The sequence below is a fragment of the Haplochromis burtoni genome, unplaced genomic scaffold (genome assembly GCF_018398535.1).
Source record: "Haplochromis burtoni strain Fernald_Lab_line unplaced genomic scaffold, NCSU_Asbu1 Contig_11, whole genome shotgun sequence".
NCBI classification, from domain to species: Eukaryota; Metazoa; Chordata; class Actinopteri; order Cichliformes; family Cichlidae; genus Haplochromis; species Haplochromis burtoni.
This window is the reverse complement of record NW_024582372.1, coordinates 1,980,063-1,992,353: the sequence shown is the minus strand read 5'-3', so window position 1 is coordinate 1,992,353 and position 12,291 is coordinate 1,980,063. Positions and strand designations below refer to the sequence as shown.

The following is a 12,291-nucleotide window of genomic DNA, read 5'->3' as shown; positions in this document are numbered from 1 at the left end:
TAGGATTACTTCATTTGGTATAGAAGAGAGTTTTTTGGCTCTGATAACATTTATCGGCTCTTATATTGGCTGTGTGTGTGTGTGGTGGTTGCTGGCTGTTACTAGGCTGTCTTTTCCCTGTGTGTCAAACCAATCGATTGGTTTGTTTGCTCCTCCCTCCAACTTTGATGTTACCATTGATTGTTCTCATCTGCCCCTGAACTCAAAGGTTAGAGGAGCTGAGCTGCACTTCTGAATTGCTTTGACCTTCGCTCTGCACATGCTCAGTGGGTTTACAGAGCCCAGAGCCAAACAGACATGGTGTAGCCAGGCCCGTGGGTGCGTGACAGCCAGACAACGGTGTGATGTCTTTTTTTTCCCTTTAACTCACCCACTGAGGATGATGTATATGTGATTGATTTTTCTCCTACCTCTCTCTCTAACATGTTTCCGCTGCAGTGCGCTAAGCAGGACTGAGTCCAGGCTTGATCAATGCATTGTTTTTCTTTTTCAATCACACTCGAGTGAGCTGAAGACACGAAAGGTTACACAGGTGAGGTTTGGCAGGGTATGGAAGCAAAGCAGCGCTTCTGGAGGCCCCCTCAAGGCCGGTGTATGAGTTTGCCTGGGATGTTTGTGTGTGTGTGTGTGCGTGCGTGCATGTGTGTGGGGGGAAAAAAGGAGTGAAAGAAAGACTAACATGCAGAGAGAAGTTGAACAGATTCATGTTTTTCTAACAACTTCATCTTCTGGTCTCACCAGTCTTAGTTCATGCTTATTATGTGCCTCATGTTTGTTCTTCACTGGGAATCATTTTCCTTGCCTCTATGTAACCTTAGCTTTACCATCTCACATTAAATTACAGGTCCTTCACAAGTGTCTCAGTTCTCACCTTCCCTTAGATAATCTGCAGGAAGACTACTCTTCTTTCCTCTGTTTGCCTCACAAATGGTTTTCTGAAACACACACAAAGGCAATATGCTCAACAACTTGAGCTGTCGGCCACAGGAGCAGGAAGAGAAGGCTTCATATCAGACACGAAGATCAGTCATTTAAAACACACTCAGGTGTTTCAGCACTCTAAAAAAATAAAGGCTGGAAGTCATCTACCCTGAGGGGGTAAAGAGTGCGGCGTTGTTCTGATTATCTCTAAGTAATGACGCTCTTAAACCCGTACCCAAACACCTAGTCATTAGGAAAAAGATAAGTATCTGTGGGAGTGGAAGGGCTCTGCTAAAGCTGGATGTCTGGAGGGGAAGGACGTGGCGGGCAGGGAAGGTTTACAGGGTTGAGGTGGGCTACGTGTGGGAGTGCAGGCTTTGGCCAGTGGGTTTCAGATGTCATGGCAGATTCTTTCAGGGGGAAATTATAGGGTTTAACTTCTCTTGTACCCAGAATGGCAGTATTCTGATTTAACTTCCTCAATAGACACTCGGGCAACAAGCCACTCAGCACCATTGTCAGGGCCACACTTGACTCCGGAGATACTTCACCTCCTCTCACGCTCTCAACAGCTCTTCAAGACTTTGTTCATGGAGGGCCGCCGACAGCCTTTCATGGCAGATCTGGAGAAAGCAGAGCAGGCAGTGAAACCCCTCTTAAGCTTTATAGCAGTAAGCATGTTGGTGTTTGGGGGGTTTACACAAGTGGCCCTCATTAACCTCTTAGCGTCTTTGTGCTTTGAGTTGGCACAGGGCTGCTCTGTAGATAAGCTTTACTGTAAAAGACTTTCTTGTAGACAACTGAGCACAATTTGTGTTACAGTAAAGCAGTCAGCGCTGCTGCACTGATGCAAATGCATCCATCCAGATTTTCCGGGCACAGTTGTGTTGGAACACACACTTTCTCTTACTTCATAAATGAGTGATTTTGTGTCCCATTCACAATTCTCCAAAACAACCCTAACACACACACACACACACACACACACACACACACACACACACACACACACACACATATATTCCCCATGAGGTGTAACAGACCTAAAGCTCTCTGAAGCATTTAGCAACACGCTGGCAGGTTTACTCCATGCTGCCAGTGCTGAGGGGAGTGCTGAAGCATCTAATGCAATTTCAACCCAACATGGCTCTCTGCGAATAAGCATCACTGAAGAGTAACATCTACTGTATGCTGATCCACTGCAGAGCTTTCTTCTTGCACTGACGCTCTGCCCCCTCCCTCTGTCCCTCTTCTCTCTCTCTGATTTGTGCAGAGACTGCATTTGCCTCCAGACTTGTCTGAGACAGTGAGTCGTGTGAGCAGGGGGGAGCTGGCAGGAGCAGCCGCGGTGGCGTCAGCCTGTGGCTCCGGCACTTCCGGCAACAAACACCTGGACTTCTAGAGCTCCCACACAGTCGCTATAGGCAACCAACACCTGGAATGCCACAGCGTTGTCCTCTTCACTGCGGTGACCAGGTTGTTCCCTTGCCCACATAATGTCAACATCTATAACCCTGCCAGCCATTACCACCTGCCAACTGACACAGCCAGGGGTGAAGATCTAAACATCCACAGTACCTCTTCTCATAACCGACACATTTCTTCCTATATTTCACAGCTCTTCTTTTATTTACACTTAGTCTACATGCTTTTTGTTTTTTTCCTGACTCTGAAAGCTGATATTCACACAATCCACGCTGTCATTACGGACTCATTTCACTTTTGTTGCTAGCAAACCTTTTTCTGTTTTTCCTGCAAGCTGCAGAAACATAGAAACACTGTGTTGTTTTGAAATGTAATGTAAAAGTAAATGGCTGGTAAGGTGATGATTACTTAACCTAAATAAAATACAAGCTGGGTGTTTTTTTCAGGTTTGGTACATTTTGTAAGTTCTTTGTTGTTTTCTCTGCCTCTAGAGAATATGTTTACAAGCAAAGTGCAGCCGTTAATTTTTTTTTTTAACCTTTCTTTACAGACAGACAGTCGAAGTAAATATTGAATAATTTAACTAATCTCTGGGCCTCTATCGACTCACTCCACTTTACAAAAGTCTATAAATACAGTTTATTTTGCAGGTTGATCAAATTTTCTTATGTAAAAGTAAATAATAAACAATAAATATACTGAACATGGCACACACTATATTGTCTGTTTTTACTTTACTGCAGTTCAACGCCAACTCTGAGGAGAAAATAGACTGTGAGACTGGGAGGGACTGATCTCTGGTTTGCCTGACTGGTTTCAGGTTTGGATAGGGATGCCTCCATCTGACCCTGAGACTGTGCCTGTGAGTGATGTATACCTCCAGTAAGCAGAGCAGAGCAGGAATGTGGGCAGAGGGTAGGAGAGCTGAATTTGGGTGCAGGCTTCACACCTCATCAGGCATGTTTGCTGGATGAGCTGCTTTGCCATGACAAGCCCAAAAGAACAAATTAGGTCAAACGGTGACATGGAGAAACAGAGGAGAACAAAAAAATCAACATGAAAAATTAAATGTTTCATTTTTATTTTCCTCAGTCTGCTGTTGATGCCAGTTTAAATATTGTTGCTCGTAAAAACTGGCAGTATTGGTAACCATCTGCAACACTTGTCGGGAGAGGGTAGTGTTACCTGACGGATTCATACATGAGTGGAGCGCTCTTGTATCAGGTGTATATTATGAGCAAGAACGGGTTTTCGTACGCAGGTCACTTACGCATGTGAATGAAAGATAAAAACGCATTTTTTTAAAGTTATTGTTGCTGATGACATATTCAGGGTACAAATTAAAGGTAGATTAAAATGGAACAGACTCATTTTGACACGTGTTTATGTTCCCGTTTCACTAGCATGCAAGTTTGTTGTTTTTTTTGTTTTACATTATTTAGCCCAAGTTTCTATGTCAGCATGCTGATTCACATTCTGTCTACTCTGTTCAGAAGCACTTGAGCTGATTGTTTTTTTAATTTATAAAATGTTTTGAATCAAATTTAGAATTTAGCATATGACTTATCATAGAGCGGATTTGTCAGCGTCCTCCCACAATGCAGCGGCTTATGATTAGCCAAGTGTTTGCCTGTTTTGTCACCTTTCTTCTGATTGATTCAGTTTTGTTGCTCAAAATGCAATGCGCCTTTATTACTAGGTATGTTACCAGTCTGTAAATGAAATCCGTATTCCTGTCACATAAGATGAACATTCGATGCTGTAGGTATATTATGCAGCTCTTCCTGAAGTAGTGTGGAGATTGCACATCTATATGTTTCTTAGCTAAAGCCAACTATTTGAATATAGTTGCTTTTACTTGGGTTTTATGGATTGTATTTTATCACATACTATTAAAGAAGTAAAAAGTGGGGTGTTTTCTTAACCACATTCAATATCTTTTTTCTGCATCAACTATTTCTCTGAGAAGTTTAGTGTAAAAGCAGATTCCCCTTCAAATGTGTTGTGTGTTGCTTTAGAGATGAGAACCAATTAAGCCATACTTGTCAAAAACATCTTACTCAAAGCTTATACTACTCTTTATTTGTATTCATAATGATGAGGGAGGCATGACTTCATGTTTGCTTCAAGCACACGCTCGCGCTGAGACGCTAAGTAGCCGGGCGTCAGCGTTTGTTCACTTGCTGTGGGAATTCAGATTCAGATTTCTCCAGGTCAGAATTATTGTGTCTCATTAAAAATCATATCAAAAAGTAAAAAGTTCTCTGCAACTTTTACAGAAACTTCTATTGCCTGACTTTGTTCCGCACAAGAATTACATTTAAACCATTTTATCCCGAAGCTGTGTATTATTTAGACTTCCACTAATTGCAGTCTTTCTTGCATTTTGAATCTCTCTGTAATTATTAATGTTCCTCTTCTGTCTTGCCAGAGTCATCGAGTCTGCTCCGTCTTCCCCTCCTCGTGCTCCCGAAACAGACTTCCTCCATTTGTGTGATAAACTGGCTTAAATGAACAGAGAAATTGCTTTAGTCCAAGAAAAAAAAAATCCTCTTAAAAATCTGATTAACCTCCAATCCTGCAAACTTCTAACTGAACTATTTAATATCGAGTGAGACATCTACATGAAGTTGATCAATTTAGCAGGATGTTCGGAGCTGGTACATGCTGAGTGAATCTTACCTGACCTCACTCTCTCATGGATAACTTTTCCTTTTAGATGGTTACTCTCGCTCTCTCTCTCTCCCCCTCCATACCCCTTTAAATCCATACACATACACACACAACCCCCCCACCCCCTGCTGAGGCAGCAAGTGAAGCAAAATAACTCACTCTGCCACACAATCGCTCCTCCACCTCGCTCTAGGCACTGACTGCTTTATTTCATGACTTTTTTCCCCCCTTTCTCTTCTCTGCTCCCTCCTTTTCCTCATTGGTCCCATCATCGGTCCTGTATTTTTTTTTCTTTTTCCATACCATCGTAACTCTACTAAAACAAGAGCAAGGGACGTTGAATTGCTTGACCTTTCTCATTGTGTGGTCTGTGTCGACTTGGTTCGGCCCCACACATCAGGAATGTGTTTTTTTTATTTTGGACGCCTTTGTTGGGAAGGAATCGAACGTGTTACGTTCACCACAAGCTGTCGCACTGGCACCGGCCCGTGTTAGAGTTGTTCACTTTTGCAGCAACGATGCAAAAAAAAAACAAAACAGAGTTTCTCCTTGCTCAGTAAAAGCTGACACAGCATTAACCAGGCAAAAAGGCTTTCTTTAAGACACAATTTTACTGTACAAAATGTTTTTTATAGTTTTCACAAAATACATTTAGAAAGCTCCATTTTAAATAAAATTAAATTGAAATATTTAAGAGACAGCGTGTAGACGTTTTATCTCAGAAGCAATGCTCAGACGTAAACCCAGTATGTGTCCATGTTCTACGTACACACTGAAATAAAAATGCAAAACTCAAAAGAGCATGACAGATGATGCTAGAAAAACCCTCCCATGGTCTTCAATTATAAATAAGGACTGCGGGTTTCGACTGCAGTCTTACGAACTCGAAGCCAATATAGTTGAACAGAACGTGTTTACAAAATTTTGCAACACAAGACTAATATCTTTTTTTAAAAAAACATTGTGTACTAGATGAAATACAAAGGCTTTGGTCTGTTTTACAATCAACAATGATTAAATCTGATATGTACTTGTAAACAACTGCCAAACACTTAAGTTTAAAACTCTGTCAAGCAATGTTTAATCATAATTATAGGAATTAAATATTTCTAGTTGCACATTTTTTTTTTTGACCATAGGACACTATAATACAACTATACCTAAGAGACAAATTGTACCTGACCCTAAAGAAAATGTATTTTATGATGCATGGAACATTTATAGAATATTCTGGGGGGAGGAGGGGGATAAATGAAATCAACTTTTATTGGTGAAATCTTTCTGGAAGATTTCTAGGGAAGACAAGTACTTTACATTTTGACATAAACAAACTGGATTATATCGAAGATGCAGTCTACCATTTACAGACTACAGGGTTTTTTTGCACCTGTGTTTTCCACATTTAACGTTCTTCGTGGTAATCAAGTGTCAATCCAACCACCAAAGCAAAAGGGTCCGAGTTGGGTTGCGTGTCGCACCTTCTTTGCACACTTGAAGCTGTTCATAGTGATCCGTGTCTAATAAGCCAGCAAATGCAGGCTCACGTCAGAGGAGCCAAGACCACAGCCTCAGTGGGTGGATCGAGTTTGAGTTTCCTCTGCTAAAATATCCATTCGCAAGAAATAAGACCAATAAATAGTTGTTGCTTCTTTTGTGTTTTTTTTCTTTGACACAGTAAGAGTCTTCCCTCCAGCTTTTCGTCTTTAATGATATGCAACAGCGTCCAGAGACCATGCAAAGGCTGGTAGAAAGTCTTGATATAAGCAGATTAAAAGATAGTCATGGCAGAATCTCTCAGGTTCTCCTCTCTCAAACAAACGCAAGACCAACATGGTTTTCTAGCAGTCCATCTATCAGTACTTGATCTTGGTTTTTCATATTAACATACAAATGGCCATTTACAAACACACCAGAGAACAAAAGGAAACAATGACTGAAGTTGGAAATAGAAAAAAAAACAGATAAGAAGTTTTTGTTCCATATAAATTTAACACCGGGCACTTTACAGAGGTCCATTCCCCGCCCCCCGATCTTTCCATCGTTGTTCACTCTTCCAAGTCCTCGTTTGAATGTGCCTAGAGCTACATAACAGCACACTGTCCCACTGGAAAAACAAAGCCCAGACGTCCCAAAGGCTCTCCCGGAGTCCCTTTAGCTCTCTTTTTTTCCCCCTCCTCTTCTGTCTGTTGCCTCCTTTCAACCCTCTCTCGCCTTCTTTACTCTCCTGTGCCGTGTATGTGTGAGAAACACTGCCGGAGGGCGATGGTGGAGTGGGTGGTTACAGGGTGAAGTAGCTCTTCTCTCTACTGTAGTCTTGACCAGTACTGAGACATGTCAGGCTCGCTTCCTGGGACTTGGACTGGGACAGACACTCCAGGAGAGATGAGTCCTGTGAAGACAAAGAGAGAAAGATTGATGTCAGATTGGAAACACATAAGGAAGTTAAAAAAAAAAAAAAGCTGTCTAAATGCTAAAATTAGATGAGCAGGTTTACCATGCACGGTTAGTACGACAGTTAACTAACAGAGCATTGTGCTTTAAATGCTTGCAAATAGGTAGATGAGCATGGGCCTGCAATGAGTCACAAAGCTCTGCACGTGGTGGCTCGGTAAAATGCTTGCAAGCTCGATAAATTGAGGCTTTGGCAATGGCATTTAAACAGAGAGAATACAACAGCAAATGAATCAAATTAATTAGCAATTTAGCACAGAGGAAATGTGGTTATGCATGATTAACTCTTCATGACTATAACCGGTATATATGGCTCTCAGTAACATCCTAATGGGGTGGAACTAAACTATGGGCTGGAGTAGTGGGGTTGACATGATGGCCCAGAGTGGCAAAGAAATGAGCCTCGTTCATGCAACTGCGGAGAGAAAAATGATGTGCGATGTAGAGATATAGATCCTCAGACATTTAAACCAAAGGAAAAGGAAACTTGGGATGACAGATCATGAATCAGACATGACTCTGTAGTATCCCCTGATTACTGGAAAGGTGGCAGATATTTCAAAGAGTGCAGTGTTTGCTTTTTTAACTCCCAAGCAGGCTGCTTTAAAAATAAACAATTAAAAAAGTGAAATTTTCTGCCTACCTGTTGAGGTGGTACCAGAAGTGGTCATAGATTGGCTGTTCATATGTGCCTGCATATGAGGGGGCGTGTATGTTTCGTAGCTCCGCCCGTTCACAGGCGGACTGGTAGGCAGCATGCAGGAATAAGAGGAGGTCTGGCTGGGCTAAAAATGAGGAGAGAATGTTACATTAGCTTAGCCAACCAGAATTTGCAGCTCAGTAGTCTGTAATCTAGTTTGTCTGCTTTTAACACTATCAAATTATTTCACGAATCATTTAGTTACAGTATGCAGGCCTATGTAATTTTGTACTTTTTTTGCCACTCTTATAGTCACACCAGTCACTGTAAAAACCCAGCTTTAAATTCATTTTATTTAAGCACTCGTATGTAATGTATGCAGAGTATTTGACTTACTTGCATAGGTAGATTGTTTGCCATGGTGAAGCTGGGCATCGGCGGCAGCGCACTGTAGGTGTTTGTGAGTGCGGTGTCAGGTCTACCCAGCATTGACCCCGAGGTGAAAGACACTGTGGATGAAAATGAAAACTCGCTTGAAACCGCAGAAATCTCACACACACTGAGCTCCGGTGAGAGAAGTCATCTCATTAGCGTTAAGCAGTGCGTGCGGAAGGTGACGCCTTATTTGACAGGCTGATGGGCCCGGACAGATAGCTCTACAGCGAGAGCCTCAGGTGATTGACTTCACGAGCTTCAGCTCTGCCGGTGTACCCTCGTGCCTGATTCGGTAATTGCTCAGATAGTCAGCTGAGAAGTTTTGCTCAATCATCCATCAAAGGGAAGCAACGGCGCTTCTTCATGCGAACTAGAGCGCACAGCCACCGAGGCCTCCTTTGCCCTTTTTATATGAATCCGCAGGTTGTGGCATGATACTGTTTAGTAAATATTTAACCCACTGAGCCTATGGAACCCATCACAGTATTAATGCATTAAATTTTTTTTAACAAAGTAGTGTGTGCTTGTGCAGCGTGTGTGAAGTAGGACTGCACTTTTAATAATTTCAGTTGAAAAATTAAATTTAAGTATTATTTTACCTTACTGGGCATATGGTCAAAGTAATATCTCTGATTAGGTTGACCTACCCGGTGTGGTGGGCTGTGGAATGGCCTGGTAGACGCTGGTGCCGAAACTGCTGCTGATGGGAATGTGACTTGAGGAGTTATTGGCCTGCCGGCGCTGATTCCGCAGCTTCTCCTCTCGCCTCCACTTTGCTCTCCTATTTGAGAACCATACCTGCAGATGAAGGATGGGAAAAGCATAATTTTAGCTTCAAGTTTAAAACCTCTTTTAAACGTGCTCATAAAAGTTGCGATCACTCACTTGTATTCTTGCCTCGGGCAGGTCGATTTTCGCTGCTAGTCTTTCTCGCGCGAAAACATCTGGATAATGAGTTCTTTCAAATTCTGCAGTGGGATTAATCACACAGGTATAGGTGTTAGTAAATATAAGATTAGGTCAAGGGCAGTTAATTTTATTCAGAGCTATTAGTGAAACAATTGCGTGTCGTTCGCCCTGGATCCAAAACATTAGGTTTTTAATTAGGCTTCTTATTTAACGCAGTGTAATGAAGAAATGTAGTCCCTCACGCAGTTTGCGTTTTCTTTGAATTTGCTTACAATAACCAAAATGTTTGTATTGTGTTATCGATGAAACATTAGTCTGGATGTTTAAAACGAATTATACAAATTATCCACTGCATATTTGACCTTTTTCCAGTGCTTCGATTTGCTCCTGTGTGAAGGATGTGCGATTTCTCTGTAGTTTCCTCTTGAGCTGCAGACGCATCTGTGTCTCCTCTGAATCCTCCCCGTTCGAGCTGATGGAGTTTGTGTTTTCTCCTGCACCGTCCTGTTGTTGGCAGCCATCTAAAAAAAGGAGAGAGAAATTAATGGAAATATACATTCACTTAAGCTTAATTGAATAATTAATTATCGGGGCTCGTGTTGTATCAGCCTAGCGCTAATTGTACAGACCTCGGTGGTACATCATTAATTAAAGCACCCATCATGGTTAATTTGTTTCAAAATTGGAGGAATTATTGCAATTTCTTCCTAATGTTTGCCACTTTACAGACGACTGGCTGCGTGAAAAAGGAACAACATCAAACCGGCTTCGTGGTTAAACTGTTGATAAAATATTGTGGGAAAAACAGGCTGGCTAAGGGGAAAGCTCCGCGTACTTATCGTGTCCCAACAATGGCGTGTGTTCTCAAAAGGTTAAGAGAAATGTGACAAGATGTGCTGAGCCTCTTTTCAGAGCCTATGAAATGTATTTAAAACCCAAACTCTCTACACAGCTCCAAAACCCCCTCCCTTTTTCCTCCTGGACAGAGCAGTGCCTCAATGGCCGTTCCCATATGGGCGTTGGTATGGCCATTGAGGTGACCACCAACTTTTGAATAGAAGAAGACGCTTTTCAGAATGATACAATGCCTTCAGGAGTAAGGGAAACCATTAAACTATGGACACAGCCAGGGACGAGCAGTGAGCCCTCGGTGGGTGTAATATATGGGATGGGATGGGATGGGATGGGGGTGGGTGTGTGTGTGTGTGTGTGGAGGGGAGCTTTTGGAGGAGATGACAAAAGGATCCCCTCTCTCTGGAGGCACACAGGCTATAGTACTTTGGCATTGTGCGCACGAGGATCCCAGTCAACAGAGCTTTGAGTCCAGTGTGTTAACCCTTATCCACTACCATCATTAATCACGTCCCCCGGCCAGCTACACGCCAGTCAGGATTTCTGTCTTCAATTGGAAACAAATGAGTGAGGAGAGAGCATGCAACCCCCTGAACAACCAAAATAAGGCCAATCTATTCACTGCTGCTGTTTGTCCGCGGTGGGCCTGAAGGCCCCTTCACTCGCAGGGCGAGGCTTATCGACTAATGTCTGTCTTGTTGTTGGACATCATTATCACACCAAGAAGTTAATGCGAAATTAAGCAGCGGGTGCGTTGATAGAGGTTTATGTAATATCTCAACGATGGCGCTCTGGGGCTACGAAGTGGCATTTCAGCATTTTCTTTTTCAGAGCAAATTTTATTTGTGTTCTAAAAAACCCCAGAGCCGAGCAGCTGGAGTCCTCTACTCCAGGTTGTTGCAAAACTGGGGAAAAGGTGCAAAAAAGGCCGAGTAACTGTTCACCTACGTGGATTATAAGATCAGCCAATTACTTAATGTGTTTCTATGAACTATAGAGCGATAGCACAAAATAAAACACGTGTTTGCCTCATAGAAAAATAAACCAAATTACACATTTCCTCATAGTTCCGCTGCGTGCAAATTCTCCCTGCATCACGCAGGCCTCCAAACACATTTAGTGTGTCTATATGTGTCCGTTTTTGTTCAGTGAAGGAAACCTGATGGGACACATTTCTTGACAATTTCCATTGCTGCATAATAGCCAAAGTATTCTTCTATAGGCCAATAGTTTGTATCCACGCTATTTGTTTCTTCACTCCGGATAATCTATAAAAAGGAGTGAATGTGCAGCTATTATCCGTGCGCCAGACCCACTGACGCTAGGATGGGATTTGTTTTCTTTATAAAAGCGCTGGGAAATAAACTCATTCTTTAGTATCACGATGTCTCAGCCAGTGAGGCGGAAAAGCAGCAAAAAAAAAAGAGATACCGAACCAATTGCGGCACCTTTCAGCTGCTGAGACTGGATCAAAACACTCTTGAGAAACCGCTTAAAACTGAAAGAGAAAGTGAGAGACTAAATCCTATAGACGGGATTTAGAGCCATATAGCCAGCGACTGAGCATGAGAAAGAGATGAAAGACAGCATCGGTGTGGAGTTTTATTCGTTTCTCTTTGGATAGAGTTGTCTTCTTTTGGGGCCCTGTCACTCTCCATGTAGCCATTATATGTGCTTATTCGGCTGTCTGATTGAAAACATATTTTCGTTCCCTTGAAACAACTGTTTTACCCAAATACTTAATCAAACACAACTTTGTTATTTTTAGATTTTTATATCATTGTTATTATTATTATATGTTTTATTTCTGGAGATTTTTTTTAATCTAGGTTGAAAAACAATATATACAACAGATGAAAATGATGATCATTATTATAATTAAATACCTAACATTAAATAGTTACATCTATTAATAATAATAATAATAATAATAATAATAATAATAATTATTATTATTATTATTATTATTATTATTATTATTATTA

The 12,291-nt window shown here is 41.7% G+C and overlaps 2 protein-coding genes across 3 annotated transcripts in view; one reads left to right on the top strand and one right to left on the bottom strand.

Moving 5' to 3' along the window:
- The window catches only part of elp4 (elongator acetyltransferase complex subunit 4), a 62,338-nt gene extending 55,328 nt beyond the window's left edge, over positions 1-7,010 (top strand). The window contains exon 10 of the mRNA XM_005915124.3: positions 2,195-7,010. Within this exon, the coding sequence (XP_005915186.1) occupies positions 2,195-2,323 (129 nt within the window). The 3' untranslated portion in view covers positions 2,324-7,010. The remainder of the gene's footprint in view (positions 1-2,194) is intronic.
- Positions 7,011-7,189: 179 nt separating this feature from the next.
- pax6b (paired box 6b) overlaps positions 7,190-12,291 on the bottom strand; it is a 25,351-nt gene continuing 20,249 nt past the window's right edge. The window contains exons 1-6 of one of the 2 annotated variants that reach the window (XM_042213848.1): positions 9,817-10,589; positions 9,431-9,513; positions 9,193-9,343; positions 8,507-8,619; positions 8,114-8,255; positions 7,190-7,408 (exon numbers count right to left, since the gene is read on the bottom strand). In XM_042213848.1, coding sequence (XP_042069782.1) covers positions 7,323-7,408; positions 8,114-8,255; positions 8,507-8,619; positions 9,193-9,343; positions 9,431-9,513; positions 9,817-10,012 — 771 coding nt within the window. In that variant the 5' untranslated portion in view covers positions 10,013-10,589 and the 3' untranslated portion in view covers positions 7,190-7,322. Of the gene's footprint in view, positions 7,409-8,113; positions 8,256-8,506; positions 8,620-9,192; positions 9,344-9,430; positions 9,514-9,816; positions 10,590-12,291 lie in introns of those variants that run through there. The other variant, XM_014340443.2, reaches the window with a different exon arrangement.